General features: G+C 45.3%; 1 protein-coding gene across 8 annotated transcripts in view; it reads right to left on the reverse strand.

Annotated features, from left to right (window-relative positions):
- Nucleotides 1-21,151, reverse strand: part of Ccdc180 (coiled-coil domain containing 180) — a 51,819-nt gene that overhangs the window by 13,665 nt on the left and 17,003 nt on the right. For 4 of the 8 annotated variants that reach the window (XM_087183641.1, XM_087183640.1, XM_087183645.1 and 1 more), the window contains 15 exons: nucleotides 20,213-20,339; nucleotides 18,521-18,560; nucleotides 18,034-18,392; nucleotides 16,909-17,135; nucleotides 15,032-15,207; nucleotides 13,248-13,428; nucleotides 12,180-12,326; nucleotides 9,532-9,676; nucleotides 9,282-9,398; nucleotides 6,887-6,985; nucleotides 5,003-5,122; nucleotides 3,244-3,416; nucleotides 2,936-2,979; nucleotides 2,742-2,820; nucleotides 1,085-1,195 (listed from right to left, as the gene is read on the reverse strand). In XM_087183641.1, coding sequence (XP_087039767.1) covers nucleotides 1,085-1,195; nucleotides 2,742-2,820; nucleotides 2,936-2,979; nucleotides 3,244-3,416; nucleotides 5,003-5,122; nucleotides 6,887-6,985; nucleotides 9,282-9,398; nucleotides 9,532-9,676; nucleotides 12,180-12,326; nucleotides 13,248-13,428; nucleotides 15,032-15,207; nucleotides 16,909-17,135; nucleotides 18,034-18,392; nucleotides 18,521-18,560; nucleotides 20,213-20,339 — 2,145 coding nt within the window. The remainder of the gene's footprint in view (nucleotides 1-1,084; nucleotides 1,196-2,741; nucleotides 2,821-2,935; nucleotides 2,980-3,243; nucleotides 3,417-5,002; nucleotides 5,123-6,886; nucleotides 6,986-9,281; nucleotides 9,399-9,531; nucleotides 9,677-12,179; nucleotides 12,327-13,247; nucleotides 13,429-15,031; nucleotides 15,208-16,908; nucleotides 17,136-18,033; nucleotides 18,393-18,520; nucleotides 18,561-20,212; nucleotides 20,340-21,151) is intronic. The other 4 variants (XM_087183638.1, XM_087183639.1, XM_087183642.1 and 1 more) reach the window with 4 other exon arrangements.

The following is a 21,151-nucleotide window of genomic DNA, read 5'->3' on the forward strand; positions in this document are numbered from 1 at the left end:
TCTCTTACTCTGCTCTGTGATGCTCTGCACCAAGAAGGTCCTCACCAGATGCTGGGGCCTTGACCTTGCACTTCCCAGTCTTCAGCACTGTAAAGTAAATCTTTGCTTTTTGTAAATTATCCAGTCTCAGCTATTCTAGTATTGTAGGACAGATGGACTATGACAGGTCTCAAGGTCATTATGCTGAGTACAAAAAGCCACTCTGAATAAAGGTCAAATGCTGCATGCATCCATTTGTATGATATTCTCCAAGTGACAAAATTATAGGGATAGGAAGCAGATTCCTGGTGGCTTAGGGTGGAGAGTGGCATACAAATGGGTAACAAGAGGGAGATTTTTGCGGGGATGGAGCAGTTCTGTATTTTGACTATGGTGGTGATGTCAGGAGTCTACATATGATAAAATGACATAGAACTACAGAAAACAGAGAATCGAGGTCTTCATGGTGCAGAATGTCTTTGATGTGTGGGCTGAGGGTGTGTCTAGTGATGACTTGCAGACAGGCAACTCCTGAGTCTCCTGGTGGAGCAGCTGTGCACCAAAGGACATGGTTCCCAGCTCCAGAGATCAGACCCTGGGCAAAAAGGCTGACAAGAAGAGGTACTATATGTAGGGTCCCTGGTTAGGTGGAATTGAGACTTCTCTGTGGAGCTCGACTTTCTCCAAGGCTCTTAATTTTCTGAACTTGATATTTTTCTGGTTTGCTTAAAATGAAGCTATACAAAGCAGGCCAGGTTTTGTTTTAATCACTGAGAAGTGATAATATAAAGGAAAATAGAAATGAGGGTGGGGAGGGAAGCATTGAAAAAATTACAAAAAACCCCAAACCTCATAAGTATCTGCTGCTCTGCCACCAATGAAATGCTTGAAAAATACAAAATTTTGGTGAAAGTGTCTCTTAACAAACTTAGAGGAAATAGGCCAAGACAAACTGACCTTGACCCTTAACTGTTCCCTCCCTGCCCTTTTCTTTATTGAGCTCGCCATCCCCTTTCCCTTTCTTACTTTCCTCTCAGTAGAGTCAGATCCCCCCATGCCACCACCCTGAAACAATGCAGTTAAAGGGAACTCTGTCATCACTTACTCAGCTGGAGGAGGAGACTTGTTCCCGAGCACCTGGTACTTTCTTTCCATTTTGATGAGCTTGGAATGCCGTGTGAGGCTGTGGGACAAAGGTGTGTCAGTGCTCTGCAGTCTGGGGACAGAGGAAAGGCAGGTCTGTGGCTGTTGCAGCCCAGCCTGAAAAGTTGGAGGATGCTTCCTGCCTCCTCAACAGCTCTGGAGACAACTTCATCTTGGGGTGAAGCCTTTACTGCTAATGTCCAACCAAGGGCTCTGAGAGAGGGCAAAGGGCAGAGGGGCTCAGAACCCGGAAATGTGCACTCTCCCTTTGCTGTGGTGAGGACCCAAAGAAAAGCAAGCTGAGCCACAGGTAGTGTCACTAGGGTTAGAAAATAAAGATATGTTATGCCATTTAAACCTGAATTTCACATAAGCAATGAGTAACTTTTAGTCTTAAGTATATTCTATGCAATATTTGGGATGTGCTTATACTAAGAAATTAAGTGTTATTGATATGATGTAAATTGAGCTAGGTACCTGTGGCAGCCCTAGTGACATGCAGCAAGACAGTCACCTAGAGGTTGAATACAGAAACGAACAATGGCTGGGTCACCTATGGGCAAACAGAACTCTAATTCACTACCTGCAGCACCCTGCCCAGGACTCTGTCCCCCTTGCTATGATAAGCAGCCAGAGCCAGCCTGCTGGGAATTAGACTTTCAGGAAGTCAGATTGCTATTGCTAGTGATAGGGCAGGGAGCTAAACAATATCCCTATAATAATAGGCCTCAAATTGCCAGGACTTGATTAGTAAATGACAACTCTCCCAATGTTTGTCCCTATTTCTAACTTAGGATCATCCAGAGAAAACCGGATGTGCACCCTAACCAACCCCACAGGCTGTCCCACTTTCAGCTGGCTGGCTCCCACCAGCTCCCTTTTCCACTGTAAGGTTCCTGCTCCCCATCTGCTCTTGAATCCACCAAGGTGGTAGCCTACTCCCACCCTGCTGGTGGCCCACTGCCTCCTACAGTAATTGCCTCTGCTTCACTCATTTGGTTGGTCTTTGTTCCTCTTCACATTGCACATAGCACTCGGGTTCAAAAAGATCTTCAGCAGGTAAGGCAGAGCAGGGCTCCTCCCACTTTCTCAAAAGCAGGTATTAAGACATATCAACCAGGGCTTATAAAAGATCCAGGAAGTTGGCACAACCACATGGCTTCTGTTATCCAACTGCCATAAAGCCTTCATGTGGGGGCTGGTAACCAGAGCCTCCAGTCTAATGACCCATACAGGGCTCATTGTCAGAGCAAATGGCCAGGGCACCAAAGCCCAAGACTCTTGCACCTCTGTGATGATGCCCCAGGAGCATCAGCTCTGTGACTCCAAATGTCCCCCTTGTTAACCATGAGCATGCACAGGGGGTGGTGGCAGGGCTAGGATACACCTGCCATGTCATGGACAACCACCCAACTCTCAGACACCTCCCCCGGTGGGAGATGTGTGTGGGTCACATGCCTCCCCAGGATGAGCTCAAGCATGACCAAAGCCATCATCAGATCAGCCGCTCTGGCACTGGATGCCAATGGAGTCCCAGAGCACAAGCACAGGTGGGGCATTCTGAGTCATCTCTGGCCTTTGTTTGGGGGGACAGGGTTGGGGTCTGGGAAGATTCCTACCTTGCTGCTGAGGTAGAACTGGTACTAGGCAAGGCCTTCTTCATAGGGCTCTCTGGCTGGCAATGATGTTGCTTCGAGACTTTGGATGATGAGTGCCCAGGACAAGATTGGAGGACAGGAGGTAAGGATGGGCCACAAGTGTCACCAGCTTCCCCACCACCAGCTGCTCCAAACCCAAGCCTGCCTGCCTCTACCTTTATGTGTCCGGTCTTTATCACACTGGTGAGGTGAGCTTGTGCTGGGAAATATAAAACAAAAGAAAAAGATGTGAGTTTTTCTGTAGTCACCATGAGTGACCACAAGGACAGGTCAGGATGGCCCAGGCAGCAGCTCAGTGAGTCCTCAATACTACCTGTATAGGTCCTGTCGTGAGCTCAGGTTCAAAAAGAGCCAATGCTCTGAGAGGGGTAGCCCCTTACCCAAGGTCACAGGCTCCCAGGGGCGGGCTCCCACGGGAGCCCTGCTATGTAGGACCCCAAAACCAGCCTTTGAAGGCACTCACTGCAGGATCTTCTTGACCACCTCCACAGCAGGGTCTTCAATCATTGGCCTCCCCATGCGGAATGGCTGTGCAAAGGACTCAGGGTTGACTAGGCCCACCTTGGCCTCCTCCTTGAGGGTCCCTGAAGACATCCAATTGTCACTCTCTACCTCTGGGTCAGTCGGGGCAGTGTCCTGTGGGCCAGAGAGAAGAGCTGAGTGTGAGGGGCCAGGTGCTAGGGAGGCAGCAGGCCGGTTCACACTCCATTGTTACCCTGTTCAAGCAGTGGTTGGTGGCAAGCCTGGCCTCTTGGAGCTTCTGTTCCCTCTACTATAAAATGGTAGTCTCTTATCTCTCTTAGAGAGATAAGACACTCATTTGTGTCTTTAGAAACATTCATGGGCTGGGGATTTAGCTCAGTGGTTTCGCCTCCTGCTGCGCAAGCGCAAGGACCCGAGTTCAATCCCTGGTACCAAAAAAAAAAAAAAAAAGAAAAAAGAAACATTCATTCCTTTCCTGAGGGCCTGCTCTCCACAAGGCTCTGCCTATGTCTTAGGGACACAAAAGTAGAAAGGCCACATGAGGTCCCTGTTCTCATGGCGCTTGCAACCTATGTAGAAAAGACATTTATGCACATTTACACAAATAAATGCTTGGTCAAAATTGGGACGGTGTTTTCAGGGAAAAGATCTAGCACCTTCTGTGAGATCGAAATGAGACCTGCAGGATTGGCTTCAGAGGTGCCTGGGTGGCACTTCTGACCAAATGGGTGAGGAGTGGAGGCTAAGTGAGTGGCTGATAGCCCTCTAACAGACCTTAGAGAAAGGCCACTTAGTTGAGCTGGCTCCTATTTTATTCGGAGGCTTGTCTCCTGCCAGCCCCTTGAAAGAAGAGCCTAGGCTGGACCATGAGAGCCTCTGTTTCCCAGGGTGCAGTACCAGAGGCAGATGGGTGGCAAGCACAGGCTGCTTGGTGAGGAAGCCTCCCCGCAGAAGAAAGGACAGCCAGAGCTGGACAGTGACAGAAGTGACCTACTCCTGCAGTGGCTGGCTCTCAGGCCCTCCTTGGAGTGGCTGAGCATCTCATGTGTGCACAGCCTGGTGTGAGGACCGAGCAGGCGTGAAAGTGGCACAGGCACTGCCCTTGCAAGGCTCACAGTCTAGGGGTGGACAGACCTTTAGTTGGAGACCTCACCATGTGATCTCAGGGCTTCATGAGGAAGTAGGAAGTGCTCTGGGGCTAGGACACTCATACACAGAGCACGGGGTAAAAGAAGGCTTGGAGGAAGTGAAGTCTAATGTGGAGAAGAGAGTTGAAAGGGCCGCTGACAAAAGACCATAGAAGCTGGTATGTGTGTCTGGTTAAAGGGTTTGGACTTGACCTTGAGGGCAAGGGAATGATGTAGGTATTTGGGCATTTTCCAATGTTTGGTCTAGCTACAGCTCCAGGGAATGGACCATAAGGAATAGGAGAGGACACAGGCAGCCAGATGGGCAAGAGACAGGGGCTTGGAAGAAATGGTGAAGTGGGAAGGGAGAGGCTGGTGGCTGCTCATGGGTACAGGTGGGAAGGATGAGGCTGACCAGTGCAGGGAGGTGAACCACTTGGGACCTGGTCTGACTCCACAGCTGTGATCTTTCCATGGCATCCCAGGAGGTCTGGAGTCCAGTAGAGGCCTCGGAGTCTCCTCTTCCCTTAGGCTGTATTGAGACCGTCAGGTCTCCTGGGAGCTCAGACAATAGCTTATCCACCTTTCACCCTGCCCTATCCTAGTCCTTACCCTACAGACCTCTTGAGTCACAGACGCCATATCCAGGCTGCAGTTGAGGTACTTAATCCTCTGATTCAGTTTTTCTTTCCAAGTTCTGACACAGCCCAGGAGGTCTTCTGTGGTCACCACCTAGTGGGAACATGGAGGAAGAAAGCCCCAAGGAAGTAGCCTGTGGAGGGTGGACAGGTTCCACTGAACTGTAGAACAGGGCCTGGTCTGGCGAGGATGTCTCTCGGGTGCAGGAGGGCCCCAAGGGAGTGGGGAATGCTGGGATGACTCTCTCAGGCAGCTGTACTGGGGCTGCGAATCCTTCACTGACCAGGGCATGAGGAGTTCTGTTCCTGGTTCTGTGGGTTCAACTCTGGGCAAGTGACATAAACTTGCTTGACTCAGTCTCTTCATCTATAAGATAGAGACATGGAATATTTCGTAGGATCTCCTTCAGCTCTAATATTGTGTGTTTAGAAGGAAACATTTGGTGCAGGTGGCAAGGGTGTGTAGGAATGTGTAGCAGAGTAGACTGCCCATCACCATGGCAACACCTCCCTTGGAGGAGCACCCCACAGGTGCACAAGGACACTCCCTTGACCATCTTCACCCTCACCACATAGCCAAGGCATTGTTACTGTCTCCTAACCACTGCCCTGCAGACTGTAAACCAGTCTCCTCCAGCAACATAGGAACAACCTGCACCCCCAAGATGACACTGTCTCCACCTGCCCAGGAGGCTAGGCAAGCTCCTAGTATGCACCCAACACTTTGATGGAGAGGACAGATCGGGTTTGGGAGGGGAGGGAATGTGAAAGACTGAACGGTTCTGTTCCAGAGAGGCAGAGCTTGCCCTAAAGGGCCCGTTGAAAGGTCACAGTGGGTTAACCAGTTTTGTCTAGTCTTCAGCAGGTGGACTCATAAAGGAGACCAGGTAAGTAACTGGCAAACTATAGGAACCATCTTTTCTCTGCACAACCATGTGGAAGTGCAATCAACTCAGCAGATGTATAGAAATGTGCACAACAGATTTGAGAGTATCTGTAGAAAATGAGAATAGAGGGACATTTATTCTGCATTCTATGTTTTCTGGATGCTACTTTCCTCAAGAATCATGCATTACTATATAAGAATGAGCAATAAAGAAAGAAAAGTAAATGTCAGTGCTAACAAAAGTGCAACTGAAACTCTCTGTCTACTGAGATGGACAGGAAAATGCTGAACAGAGTGAGCAGGAAGCCTTCTACTCAGGACCCTCGGGCTGGGCCTTCTGGTTCTGGAGACACCTGGTTGGGCTGCAAAAGTAAGGTTCCTTGTGTGGCTAGGGCACATGTGGAATAGCAGGGACAGAGATGTGCACTCCCGGCAGGAGAACAAGCTGGTAGGTATCTAGAGGCCTGCTCTGCTGATCAGGGATCTGGGGACATTTAGAGTCACATTCCAGCCAAGCTTTTCTATAATTCTCACTTTTCACAGCTTGGAAACAGAAAAGCAATTTATGTGCAGTGATCAAAAGAAGCAAGTGAAAAATTAAACAAGAAGTGGCTGTAGGGAGGGCAGAGCCTTGCTTCTGCCATTCATCTGGGGCTGAGTTCTCAGTCCAGCAAGAGATACCTGGTGACATCACAGGGGAAAGAGGTCCAGCAAGCTGGACATAAGCCCCCACCCCACTGGCCTCCAGACGCTTCCCTGGGGTTAAGGAGGTGGTGAGGTGGGTGCTTTCTCTTTTCTTTTTTCCTTCATTCTGCTGAGTAAAACAGGCCATAAACGTAGGAGAACTCAGCGACACACCAGCTTCTGCGTGTGCTGGAGAAATCCTGTACCCAGATGTAAGTTTCTTTCAAGTTTATGATTCTGGCACAATACATCTTGACTACTCACATGCAGAATCTAGAGAACACTCACTGTCTTATCTCCTCTTGGGCCTCTACAAGCTTCTATCTTGCACTGAAGCTCTTCCAGAGAAGAATTTAATCCTTCTGTCTGCAAGTTGGATTTTGCCACCTAGAAAACCAGAGGTTCTGAAATTTTGTTTCTAGAATACATATTGTGATCAGGTTAAAGGTCCAGCAAAGTATCAGAGAAATTAAGCAGTGAAAAGATGAAATCAGGGGATAAAATATACAGTTATACCAGAAAATAGATCAATAGAAATTTTAAAAATGCTTTTACTATAAAATACTATAGTATTTTACTATAGTATTTCTACTATAAAATAGGTCTCTATTTGTTCATACAAGACTTTTAAAATATTTTCCTGATTAATATCTACTTGTATTACATTGAAATAAAGTTTTCATTTAAAAAACAGGTCTGATTTAATTGAAACTGGGCCCCCAAAGTGCGTTCAAGTGCGTAATAACCACCAGAAGACAAAAAGAGCTTTGGACAGTCCCTGCTTTGGCTAAGGTGGCAACTCTCAGAAGGCACCGAGGACGCAGGCAGAGTGGCTGTGCAAGTGCACTCACAGAATTGAGCATTTCCAGAAGGGAAGCCCACCCAGGGCCCCCTAAAAGGAATGCTTAGGAAAACAGCTGCACTGCACATCCGGGAGAGGGAAGTCATCCAAAGAGTATTTATTTATTTGTTTGTTTACTTGGTTTGTTTGTCTTGTTTTGTGAGAGGTTTTTGGTTTGTTTATTTTGCAGTACTGGGGATTGAACCTAGGGTCTTCACACTGAGCTATGTCCCCATCCCTTTTTTATTTTTTGAGATAGGGTCTCACTTAGTCACTAAGTTGCCCAGGATGGGCTCAAACTTGCAATTCTCCTACCTCAGCCTCTTGGAATGCTGGGATTACAGGCAAGTGCCACCAGGTGTGGCTCCAGAGGGTGTTTCTGAAGGATTTTTAAAACGTATACAGCTTATAACTGTATAAATAGCAAGAGGTCAATTCAAATACACCCCAGCTTCTCACATATAGAAAGAATCTCAACAATAAATCAAATCTTTAACAGGCATTATGACTATATGTGGTAGAATCATGAATTAGTATCTCTTTTTTATCTTTTCCATCTTTTTCTTGGCAGGGGGTACCAGGGATCGAACTCAGGACTTGTGCTTGTGAGGCAGGCAGCAGAACCACTGAGCTAAATCCCTGGCCCTCTTTTCCATCTTTTTGATATTGCCCATGATAGAAATGCATTTTGCTTATGATACTTGTTACTAAAAATGCAACCCCTGCACAGCTGGAGGCCCATTAGGAATGTGCTCCTTAAACAGGGGAGGAGTGCCACACCCTATGGGCCCTGCTCCCTAAAGTGCTCCTCCCCCTCCTTTTGGAATGGGAACCTCCGCTGAAGCCTGGCCCCACACAGCCCTCACTATGCACCAGGGACCTTGTCAAGAGCTTAGCATGCATTTACTGCTCATTTAGCTAGTTTACTGGTGCCACAATCTTATAAGTTCCTTGTGTGATTCCTGTTTTACTGACAGTGAACTAGGTGCTCCTGGGGTGACAGGGGCAGGAGGCAGGGACTGAGTCCTATCTCAGAGTCCAAGACTTCAGCAAACTTCTTTTATTGGAAGGCACCTGCTACTCTTAGGAGACAGGCCCATCTTCCACAGCTTGCTGTTCCAGCCCCAGTGGGTACTTGAACTGTGCCCTGAAGGGTATGCTGCTCTCGGTGGCTCTTCCTTATCCAGGCTGCTATTCTTTCAGCTTCACATTCCTGCCTCGCTCTCCAAAGAGCCCTCCTCCAATGTGGCCCTAAGTACCCAGCCCTGTCTGAACCCTCCCTGTCCCCAGCGCCTGAACAAGACCCTGCAGACCTCTTCACCTTTGCTCCCTCAGCTCCCCACTCCCTCTCACTCTCCCTGCTCATGGCACCTGCACCTCGGGAAATTTGTTTTTCCTCAATTGCAGGTTAAATCTTCTCCTGTACACACCCACAGGTCTCCCACACCTCTTCTTTGGGCCCAGATGGCCTGTTCATGGTTAAGGCTGTAATCTTTGGTGACAGTCGGAGCTGGGTCTACATTCTGATTCCATCAATAAAGAAGCCTGTGTTCCTGCCTAAATCAGTGAATTACTCTCTGCCTCAGTTTCAGGTTCTTTAGCTCTAAAATGAGGCTAAAACAGTGCTTGCCTCATATAGTTCTTGTGAGGATTACCATAGCTAGTTAAAATAAATCAGTTAGCAGGATGTGTGGTGTGCAATAATGCATTGAATGCAAGGACTGTTAAGAGTTACTTGTCTTTCCTAGCTAAAGGGTAAGTAAGCGGCCACTGTGGCCTCTGTGCCTGGTGTGCAGTTGTGTGTGATAAACAACCACGGGATGGGTAATGAGCCTGTCTTACCTGGCACTTGATGTTCACTTGTAGATTTGTCATCAACCTCTGGATTTTCTCCATGAAAACAAGGTCCACATACAGGTTATGAAATTTACTCTCAAATTTGTTGATGACATCATTGGCCTGTAGAGAAAGATAAAAATTAAAGTAGGAGGGCTTAATCTGAAAGAGGAGGAGAAAGGCTCAATTATGGCTTAGACAGGGCCATGACTCTCCCCTCAGAGGCCTGACTCAGGGGTAGGTTGGGCTCCCTGACCTGGTCCAGGTATTCACTCTCCATCTTCTCCATAGTCATTATGATTAAACTTTCAACAAACTCTATCCGAGAAGCTTCCTTCTCCAGTTGATGACACAGTGAGTTGATTTCTTCAGGGGAAAAGTTGCCTCCCTCTGAAAACAATCTAATAATAATTAGGGAGAAATAAAAGTCAGCAATAAGACCTGAACATTCCTGCCCTTCCCAAATGCTGTGTGGTTAACAACACACTTTCCCTCCAATCTTTAGACTGAAAAAGACGATGGAAAAATAAACACAGGTAGTACAAGCACAGGAACAAATATTAATGAGTGGTATAGGGTTTCTATTTGCATTGGTGTGTCAGACTGAGTACCCTGACAGACCCAGGTGAAACAAATAAAATGCTGGGTGGAATTAAAAATGGAAGAGTTTCTTGAGACCTGCGTGAAGATAAGAATTGTATGACATTCTCAGATGTAAAATCAGAGTGAAACATCCCCTTGGCACATGGGTAGGCTTTGAAGCTGAGATGTGCCTAGAAACTTTGAGTTTGAGTCTTGATGGCTGCACAGGGGGAGGGGACAGCAAGGAGCAGGAGCTGGACTCCAAGGATGATACTTTGGGAATGAGATTGCAGGAGTAAATGAACCCCCTTACTACCAAGATACTGCCTGGTCTAGATCCGAGGGGAGGGAGGAAAGAAAGCTCTTTTTCCCTGAGGTTTTGTAACCACAAACTGGGCTTCTTACACACTTATCAGGCTGAATTCATGTTCTCCAGAGTGATCCAAAAAGAAAAAACCTCAAGCAGAGATTTTTAATTGGTCCTAAATTGGTAATGGCCTCAGTTGCACAGCAGAAACAAGAATTCTCTTTAAAGGAACTCCATGTGAGTCTAGGCCTCAAGGAATTCCACAAATAAAATCCCAAGGAAAATGAGTGACTCATAAAACACACACACACACACACACACACACACACACACACACACACAAGGAAGCAAGATGCCATGAATGAGAACCAGAAAAGCAACAGAGAATAGAAGCAGGACCCCTCTCAAGATGTCAGACTTTAGAATTATCTGACATAAATTATAAAGTTAAAAAGTATAAGATGTTTAAGGAAATAAATGAGAAGCTAAAAAATGTGAACAGGAAACAGCCAGTTTGGCAAAAGAATCAAATACAAATAGAAATGAAAACTATAATGATTAAGGTTAAAAACCTCAATGAATAGATTTATCTGGAAATAAAACAGTAATGAGGGGATAAGTGATTAGGAAAAACAATAGGAAGAAATCAACTAGTTTGGAGCTGAAAAGTTCTAGAGTGATGCAGAGATATGCAGGACGGAGATGCCTAGCGTATGCCAAATTCTAATTCTAGTTTTGCAACTTTCCAAATTTTCATTTTAAAAAACTACACTTATAGAAAATGTTAGCAATATTTAAAACAAATGCAAGTCTTGCAGGTACCAGCATGGAAGGTTATTTATTGGCAGTGGTAGGGGCTGACAGTCAATATGTGTCCTAGGATTCCATTTCTTTATAAGACTAATGTTTTTTGGGGGGTTTTTTTGGCTTATGAATACCACATAGTAAATTTATTTTGGGAGGGTTTCCAATTTTTACTTTACATATTTCTGTGTTTGATTATGCTATAATGAGTAAAAGATTTTTAATTTTTAAAATAAGCTTTAAAAAACCCTCCAAATATAGCCTGTTGCAAATGTCAAAGACTAAATACAGGATCATTTTTATGCAGGAGTGAGTTAAAATCATGGGAGAAAAACACAGGGGAAAAGTGACCAAGAAGCACACAGAAAGACATCTGGCATCATTAATAACTAGGGTAATACAAATAAAAACCATAACTCAATACTACCTCATGTCCCTTAAAATAATTACTATAAAAAAGAAAGAAAATAGTAAACGTTGGTAAAGATGTAGAGAAATTAGAATCCTTCTGCATTGCTATTGGGAATGTAAAATGGTGCAGCTGCTGTGGAAAATAGTATGATGGTTCGTTAAAAACGAGAAACTTCCATCTGGCCCAGCAGTTCTACCTCCAGGAATATGCCCTAAAGAATTGAAAGCAGGGCCTTAAAACAGATTATTTGCACATCAATGTTCCTCACACCATTATCCACAATACTCCAAAGGTAGAAACAACCCAGATGCCCATCAGTATACAAATGGATAAACAAAGTGTGGTATATAGGCATAGTGGAGCATTATTCAATATTGAACAGAAAGATCATTTTGGTGCCTGATACAACATGGGTAGACCTTGAAGACATTATGTGTGCTCAGTGAAATAACCAGATAAAAAAGGACAAATATTGTAAGATTCCTCTTGAAACAGGTAACTGGAGTAGTCAAATCCATAGAGACAGAAAGTAAAATGGTGGTTGCCGGGGGCTTGAGTGGGAGAGAGAAATGAGGAGTCAGCATGCAATGACACAGAGTTAGATGAGAAGTTCTAGAGATGGCTGGGTGTGATGGGAGCACAACACTGAACTTAATGCCACTGAAGTGTACATCTATATGGGCCAAATAGTAAATTTTATGCTTCGTATCTGTTTGACAATGAAAAGTTAAGGGAGAAATAAGACCACCTCCTGGTAGAGAAACCTTGGTAGCTCAGAGGCCCCAGTACTGGCTCCCACCTGCAGTGCTTGATGAATTCCATGTTGGTGTAGCGGAGTTTGCCCAAGCTCTCCTCCAAGTACTGTAGAAAGCTGCGCAGGGACACCTGGGTGACATCTACATAGCTGAGCAGCTCCTGACGTAGTGTGCTGCTGAGAATGACCAGCCTGCAGGGGATAGAAGAGGAGCAGATGGTGATGGTGACCAGCCTGGGAGACATGAGAGGCTGGGCAGTGACTAGGGCCTGGGTGGGCTTCCTGGGACACTGCTTGAGCTCCACACACAGTGCCAAGCTGCAGGCCCAATAGAATCACTGCCCAGCTTCTCTGGATAGCAGAGGGCACTAGAAAGAAATTCAAAATGCCCATGTGTTGTTCAGGCCACCACAGATCACCGAGTGTGCTGGATCAGGGGGCATTGCTTTCCTCCCTCTGGCTGCTGCCACAAAACTGGTAGAAGAATTCTAGGTGCCATTGAATTCTTGTCCTCCCTCCAGTAGACTCTGACCCCCAGCAATGTGGCTTCCCCACTTTCGTGAAAGAGTACCCTGCAAAATTCCTTTTTATATCCAAGTTTTCTTGAATAGCTGCCTTTTGTGTGCCTGACAGCTGCACAGACACCTGCCAGGTTCTTTCCTGTGACCTGACTGAGGTTTCCATCTCATACCCGAGTGGCTTCCCAGGAGCCCCTTGCTCTTCCCTAACCCACAGCTTAGCCAGTGCTCCTTCTCTGCTTGGAAAACTCATCCGTCTCACTTTCCTCCATCCCACATCAGGGTGCCTCTGGGTTCATGCAAGGCCTTCCTGATTCCTCCAAGAAGTGGTCTTTCTCATCACAGACACAACCTTTCAGGGCACATCGTCTGTGCTCTAGCATGCTGACTGAATATGGGGTCTTCTCCTCCTTGGCTGCTCACTGCTCCCTCCAACACACACACACCAGATGCTGCCCACAGATTTTGAATCTAGATTCTCCTGAAGAGGTTAGCTCAAAAGCAGGCTCCTCAATGCCCTCTGCTCCTTTGCTAGCAGCAGCTTGGCTGGGCCTCTAGAGCCATGTGGCTGGGAGGGAGACCTCTGACCTCTTACTTTTGGCTCTTGGTGGTGTTCAGGAAGATGTGCTCCATGTCAAAGATCTTGCGGTGAAAGATTTTGCTCTTTGTGTTTTGCTCTTCTTGGAACTGGCAGAACATCAGCCTTTCCTTCTTCAGCATCTCCACCACCCCAGCACAGTGGCTGTCCAATTGTTCTTTGTGAAGCAAGAGCTCAGCTGCAAGAGAGTGAGGAGAGCTGAGGCCCTCCAGGACCGGACTCACCTCTGCACAGTCCTTTCTTGTAACCGTGCCTTCCCATTATCTCTCCTAGGCCAGCTACAAAGCAGGGACCCCTCAGGTCAACATTCCTTGTCCTGCCCACACCACCACCACCAGGGCTGGGAATGGGCTGTGATCTAAAAGAGAGCAATCAGAGCTTGGCCTGGGGTCTCTCAGTAGAGAGAAGGCTCTGCTAGGCTGTGAGCAGGGTGCTCCCTGATGATAGAGACCCCTGCCTGCTGCAGATAGACAAAGCTGGGAGATAGAGAGTCCCCAGGAGCAGAGGAGAATGAGTGGACAGTGCAGGAGGGCGCTCAGACCTAGGTGGGAGAGTCTGGTAAGGGGAGCAACAAGAAACACAAATCCAAGCCGTCTAGGTTTGTTCCTCTACATCAATGGATTCTCACGTCCAGTGAGCCTGAGTTCCAACTGGCTTCCAAGATGGAATAGAAAGAACAAGGATCGGGCTTCTAGAGCCCCACCAGAGGCCATTAGGGCAAGCAGAGAGCCCCCCAGGCCTCCCTGTTGTCTGCGGTGGAAGATCTGCAGTCCCACCTCTGACAAAGACAAATGTTACGACACTGGAATTCATCTCTCTGGCCCTATTGGTTTCTATACCATATATTGGGCCAGGGAATGGAGGAAGGAAAAGGAATCAGCCTTCAGGGAGCTTCTGCTCAGTACACATGCAGTCTTTTCCCCCGAATTCTTCAGTGCATTTAATGCACACATTTTTCCTATGAGAACAAGGAGGTTCCAAATGTTAGGCAAATTGCCCGAGGTTACAAGCATTGGGATCTGAGGCCAGTTTGACTGTATAACTTTCACTGCTCTGGGAAACAGGAATTTGGATTATGTAGCAGCTCTCTGTTACCTCTAAAGGGGGCTCTAGCTCTATGGCAGGCAGACCTTAAAGCACAATTTGAGTGAAACCAACCAACAGACTCACTGAAAGGTCCTATTAAGATCATGCCCCTCCTCCACTGAATGGAGCCTACTACCTAAGACAGAAATGGCCTGTCTTTTTAAGTATGATAAATACAGTAGAGATAATGGTTACAGCTTTTGGAGGCTGTGTATTATAACAGGTGCTCATGATACTTCATTATATCATTTCAGGAGGGTTAATTACCACTTCCAACTCCCCCTTCTGCAGGAAGGGAGGGACCAGAAATGTCAGGTAACCTGCTCAGTTACACAACCAGAGTTGAGTCTGAGAACTCTGATTTCTGAACAACAGGCTTAGCACTAGAGCATCCAGCATAAGGGTCTGTACCTGATCTGAAATCTAAGAGCTAAAACTAGATGACACTCATTTCATCCTCTAACACCTGCTTTTGAAAAAGAAGGCGTTTTTTAGAAGTCTCAAGTGAAGAATCTGAGTACTACCTTTCTCTGCAAGCTTAAGAAGTGCCAACACTCATGAACATCTTCCCCCTGTGATGATAATATGCAAAGCATTTCCTGGGGCAGCTAACAAACATGAGGCTATGGCGGGGGGGAGGGCAAGTCCTGCAGGAGGGGCCCAAGGGCAATGGGCTTCCCAGGCTGGGCCCACACCTGCCCTGACATTGTGGATGTCCTTCTCTATGTGCTGGACTCTTCGCTTGTGCAGGTGCAGACGCAGCTCCAATTCTGAATCCAGTTCACTGATCTTGGTGGCCACGATGACCCGGGCATTGAGGACACATTGAGCAAACCACTTCTCGAGGTGTTCAAAAAAGCCAGCTCGAAGTCTGGAGGAGAAACCAGCAAGGGTCAGCCCTGCTGGGAATTGTGACCTGGAAGATATCTTTCCATATTGAGACTCAAAGTGCTTCCCCTTTTCACACTTTCTTCCTTATTTTATTCCCTATTGATCTTGTATCTCATTGTGTGGTGGACCACCAGTCATTTACCCAGACCACTGCTGGAGGACTTCGGGTGGCTTCAGACTTTTTCTTACAAAGAAGGCTTTGATGAATAGCCTTGTACTTTTGCCAAGTATAGAGTTGTTTCTCCATAGATGTGGCCCTGAATTTGAATTTCTGAATCAAAAATTAAAATACATTTGCAGTTCTGGTAAATATGGCCAAACTGTTTCCATTGGAGGGCAACCTATATTCCCATCATCAAAGAATAATAGCATCTGTTTCTTCACAGCCTCAGAATATATTGTCACATTTTAAAATTTTGTCATATGTTGACTGAGCATACTTTCATGAGTTTGACTATTTAATTTCTTTTTCTGTATACCATCCATTATTGTCTTTTGCCATTTCTGTTGTATAGCTGTTCTTTTTTATATTAATCTCTACATGAGGCCCATTGACTTTGATGTGAGTTGCAAATATTGTTTCCCACCTTATCATGTCATCCTTTAAAAAGTTTATGGTTTTTAAAAGATTCTCCCAAAAAGAGATTCAATTCAATAACAAGAAAAACAATCTCAGCAGATGTCTTCTTGTGGAAGCTGACGAGCTTATTTTCACATTTATATAAAATATGAAGGGTCAAGAATAGTGAAGACAGTCTTGGAGGAGATCAAAGCTGGAGGAGTAAACCTACCAGATATTAAGACATAGTATAGAGCTGAAGTAATCAGTCAGTGTGAGGTAGTTGTTCAAGGGTAGACACAGGGAAATAGAAAAAAGGTATCAGTGCGGGAGAAGGCAGTGTATCAGTGAAATAGTGTATCAATAAATAGCAACTCTTATGGTGATCCCTGTGATCTTTGTACTAAAGGGTTATGGGGAGGAAAAATGATGGCCTATGGTGGAGGAAGGGGAAGGGTGGCATTTAAGTCAAGAGACATTTTAGTAGTGCTGAGGTATAGGAGAAAGAGTCCAGAGGCTAGACTTTAATCCTTCTGCCCCTTGTTTCTGGCCTCCTACTCATGCTAGACTGGTGAGGTGATCACAAGTTGATTAATTCTCAGAGGGGCAGGAGGACAATAGAAATGCCATTCAAATGGCAAATGCAAATTTCCATGTTTGGCCCAAACTCTAACAAAAGGTCCAGAAATTGGGAGTTAGGGGAAATAAATGCTCAAGGATAGGATTACAGGTCATTTCTTTATTCTTCATTGTTTTTTTTTTTCTGTTTTCTGCAACAAATATATCAATTAGTGCAAAACACCATACATGATGTGGTTTACATCTATAGAATTAAAAAAAAAAGAAAAGAAACCCTAAAATCACAGATGTGCCAAGAACTAGAACCCATGAGCATCTGGCAGAGAAAACAGCGTTTCTGTGTACAAGGCCCAAGCCCGCAGAGCACCCTGGGAAGGGTTTAGGGGGCACTCACACAGGATACCAATGACTACAAGTAATTCCTGCTCGTTTATTTTGTCAGTTACCTACTTTTAGATTTTTTTCAGCCTAAAATCTTTCGTTATAATTTATCTTGTGAATACAGCTCAGAGCAAATGAATAGCAAAAGAATTGTGTACTCACTGTTTCTTAATTTCTAAAACTAGTCCGGATGGAATTATCACTTGTTCTATGAACTTAGTGCTGGGAGTGTTGTTGATGAGTGTGGCTGAGAAGTTGGAGTAGGGCCTCCTAGAGCTCTCTTCTTTTTCCAGAGATAAGAGGACAAAATAAGTATTTCCACTGGAGGTTGTGAAGGACTCCATGTCCTCATAATACATCTCCTCCAGACTTTCTTCTTGAGCTTCAGCCTAAGCACATAACAAGACTTGGGAGTCAATATCATTCAACAAACTAGGAATGCTGATCACTTGACATCAAGTGATTTAAACCTGTGGGCCAAATTTTGCCTATAACTGTTCCCCTTCTCCTACTCCCCACCCGACAGCCCTTTAAAAATTGAGAAGTTCTATATAAAATTTTGGGTTCCCAGATTCCCTAAAAAAATATCAGAAAAGATGTCAATTCTGAGCCTTTATCCCATAGGGCATTTTTAGCTGGAGCTGTGAAATGGCTGGCTGTAAAGTCTTAATCATTTGTCATTATTTTTACAGTTGGACTCCAGCCCTCTTTTCTCTTCCTCTGTGGATATTTAAGTTTGGGATCCCTGCTCAAAAAGAAGTTTCATATACCAGTTCTTCTACAACAATGTAGGAAATGAATCTCTTGCAATTCTATAATTGTGGAATTTAACTTATTGTTTTGTGAGTCTGAATGTGTTATAAGATCAAGGATCAAGGTCTGTTCATATGAGTTACTGTTCAGCACTCAAAAGACAGCCAAGTCTTGATCTTTTGCGTTACACCACTAGTGAACAGGAAGAGAGAAAGAGGGGACAGGCTGAGGTGATGCAGAAGAGTCTGAGTGATCTGTACAATAAAGAGAAGCTGAGACAGCAAGAGACCAAGAGGGATGAGGAAAGCTGTGCAGTTGAGGGGTGACTCCAGTGTTGGTTGCAGGGACATGAGAGGAAAGTGAATTTAGAAATTATTGCTGTGAATGAAGAATTGGATCTCTGTTGACAAAAATAAAAAGGAATGAACACCTCTGTCATTCTTAAATGTACTTCTATGGAGACTGGGTCACTGGGGACCCCAGCTTATTTGAGCAATATGCCAACACCCAAAAATGAGCCAGTGGCTGGCCTACCTCACCCACGGAGGAACTCTCTTGTTCTTCCTGTGCTTCCTCCTCCTCCTCCTTTGCCTTCTCCTTCTCTTCCTGAACCTTCAAATTTTCCAGGCTCAGGGATGCTTTTGAAGAGTTCTCTCTTTCATCCTGCATTTCTTCTGATCCTTGCACAGAGCTCTCTCTGGACTCATCTATCTGGTCACTCAGCCCCTTTTCAGTTCCAGAGGACACCATTTCTTGACCTTTTTCTTCTTCTGTCTCTTCTGTTGGCCTTGAAGAATCCATCCCTCTACTTTTGCTTTCTTCACTTCTGCTTATTTCTGCTGTAGACCTTTGTCTTCTCCTTATCTTCTGCAGGAACTGCTTTTCATGTAACTCTGTCCATGACCAGCACCAAAACACAAGGAGAGACAAGTTATTAGTGTTGCCTGGGTGGGACCTCCCAACCCAGAGATGTACAGGAGTGAAGTCAGGGACAACAGGACTTGAATGGTAAAAGTGTTACCTTGCTGTCTGACTTTGAAAACGACTTCCCCAAGCAAGTTCTACAAGAGAAGAACAGGAGTTACTGAGGGACCAGGGCTGCCCTTCCCCAGAGTGTCACTTCTAAGGGCATCACTTCTAAGTGAAAGAACTCTCCCTTCTCCTTCAATATATCTTGCAGCCTGAGCCAGCTTCATTCATTAGGGGTAATCAAGGTGTTCCTGATCCAGGGAGCTGGCTTTCCTTAATTCCAGCCAGGCTAGAATAACCTTACAGGACACACTGAGCAGTAATGAAATAAAATCTCATTTTGACACATTGTTCTAGTGATCTAGAGAAAAGAGAAGAAAAATGTAAATTGAGGGATGGAACCAACGGGGTAAGAATCTGTTGTACTGGGTGCTGGATGGGACAGAGTGAGCCTGATTTACATGATCCTGATTTACTTTCCCTGTTTACTCAACACATTCCTTGTTTCACAGACTCTGGGTGAAATTGAATATATTCATATGGATGACAGTGTGGTCTGTGGAGTTTGCAGGTCTAGATTTGAATTCTAGCTCCTTATAAGTGGAGTGACTTTGGAGCAAGTCCCTTGACTCCTTCTGTCCTCTTCTGTGAGACAGGGATCACATAAACATCCATACCTTTTATCCAGGCAACCAGGATGGTCTGAAGGACAGACAATGAGCTCACCTTCCTGTGGGCTGAGCCTCCACCTCTTCCCCAGAATCGTGGGGAGCATTTATTAGCTATCTCAACAGGGATCCCTTTCAAGGGGGAGACTTTCCAGGTTGGTGCTAGGTATCCCCCACACATAGGAAGCAATCGGTGTCAACAACAAGCATTTTCACTCTGGCCAGGAAGGACTCTGGCTATGTATGTGAAAAGAGGGCTAAACTCTGGGTATTCAAACCAGCACATTCCAGGGATTTGTGTGCTTACTCACAGAGCATTTTTTGTATCTGAATTATATGCAGGGCTCTGTGCTAAAGGTAAATGAAACTGAGTTACAATTAATAAAGCATACTAGTCCTTTAGGAAAGCATTTTAGTTGAGTGTTCTGAACTCCTATATCTGAAAGCAACCAAAAACAAGCAAGTTCAGAGACTGAAGAGGTGGCAGGAGGTGAGGATGGTAAGGCTGAGTGGGTAGGATCCTTACTCCTGGTAGTAGACTGGGAATAGGGGTCTTTGGGGAGTATGTGGAGAAGATACCAGCAGAGAAAACAAGATGACGAAGGGCCACAGGCAGGGGCCATATGCAGGAAGGGGGATTTGTTGCCTAAGACATGGAGAGTCAAGGAGGAAGCAGAAAATAGGGGGTCTCTATGATTACCTAGAGATGGTGTTTCGGATTTGGTGGGAGCTGCAGATTGGTGAGGGACCTCTGCTCACTCTGCAGAGTGAGCAGGTCAGAGTTCAATTTTAGGACAATTGTATAGCAGTGGTAGTTATGATGAATGCAGCTCCAAATGTCATATAAATTAGCCTTTTTACTGTCAGTCCATTAAAGCCTGGAGCCTGTCTAAACCTCCTTTAGATTGAGAAGGAGATGGTCTCTTTTCAGCTTCTCTCTTCTTGACATCCTCACACGAATTTGTACTCTGCAGCCTTAGGAATGACTTCCAGTGTCTTGGCAGATCAGATGAGAAGTCACCCTCTACTCTCTGCTTCTTCATAAGTGGCTGAGGGTATCGGGTCCCTCTCCATACCTGTTCAAAGATTTCACGAGTGAAGAAATGTTGGCTGAGGTTGGAGCTGTAGGAGTTGAGTTCTTCCAGTATCATCTCTGGGTACTCCATCACTTCCTTGGTCAGGTGGATATGAAAGCACTCATACCTGGGAGGGAGGGAAGTAAGGTACTGTCGAGGGGGTGCCCAGTGGAGTGTGGGAGGCCCCAGCCTGGAGCCACACTCTTGACTCCAAAAAGGTAGCCTGAGATCTGCCATTCAGCACTGCATAGAGCTGCTGGGAGTTCCTTTCACAGAGACAGTCCTGGGTTTGTTTGCTATTTTTCTGATCACCCAAGGAATACATGCTCTTTGTAGAAAATTTAGAAACCACACATACAAAATTTTCTACTTTAATGCATGCTCCTTTTTCTTGCCCATAAGATTCTTCGTGGAATCTCATGCTTGAACTTCACCTATGTTATCCCATCAAACTCTCAAACATCCCAGGCCCCAAATTTTATGTTTCTCAGGTAAGGAGACCAAGGCTCAGTAGGTTACTTCTTTGCCCAAAGTTTTACTTCTGGATCTAAGTAAGCACTACAGTCAATTGAAGCGTAATTCCATTTCTGTGAATTGTCCTTACAATTAGTTGTACAAAGGTACAAAGATACAAGGAAGTTCACAGAGAACTATCTGTAATACTCTACTGAGAAATTGGAACTAATTGAAAAAGCTAATTAATTGAGAGATATTAAATCATTATGAAGTATCTATATTAAATTTCACATGATCACTATCCATTCCTTACATTAAAAACACTATATGTGTGTATATATCCACACATACAAATATGTCCGTCAAAAAGAATAGTTGGATAGGAATAAGGGGAAAGTCTGTTTGTAGTGGTGGACTTTTCCCCTCCTTAACAGAGAATACATGTTTAACTTTTAACTTTTAAAAAGAGGGGTCTAAGTTCTT

The sequence above is a fragment of the Heterocephalus glaber genome, unplaced genomic scaffold, assembly GCF_053883595.1.
Source record: "Heterocephalus glaber isolate CG9 unplaced genomic scaffold, H.glaber_assembly_v1.0 deba00001481, whole genome shotgun sequence".
Classification (NCBI taxonomy): Eukaryota; Metazoa; Chordata; class Mammalia; order Rodentia; family Bathyergidae; genus Heterocephalus; species Heterocephalus glaber.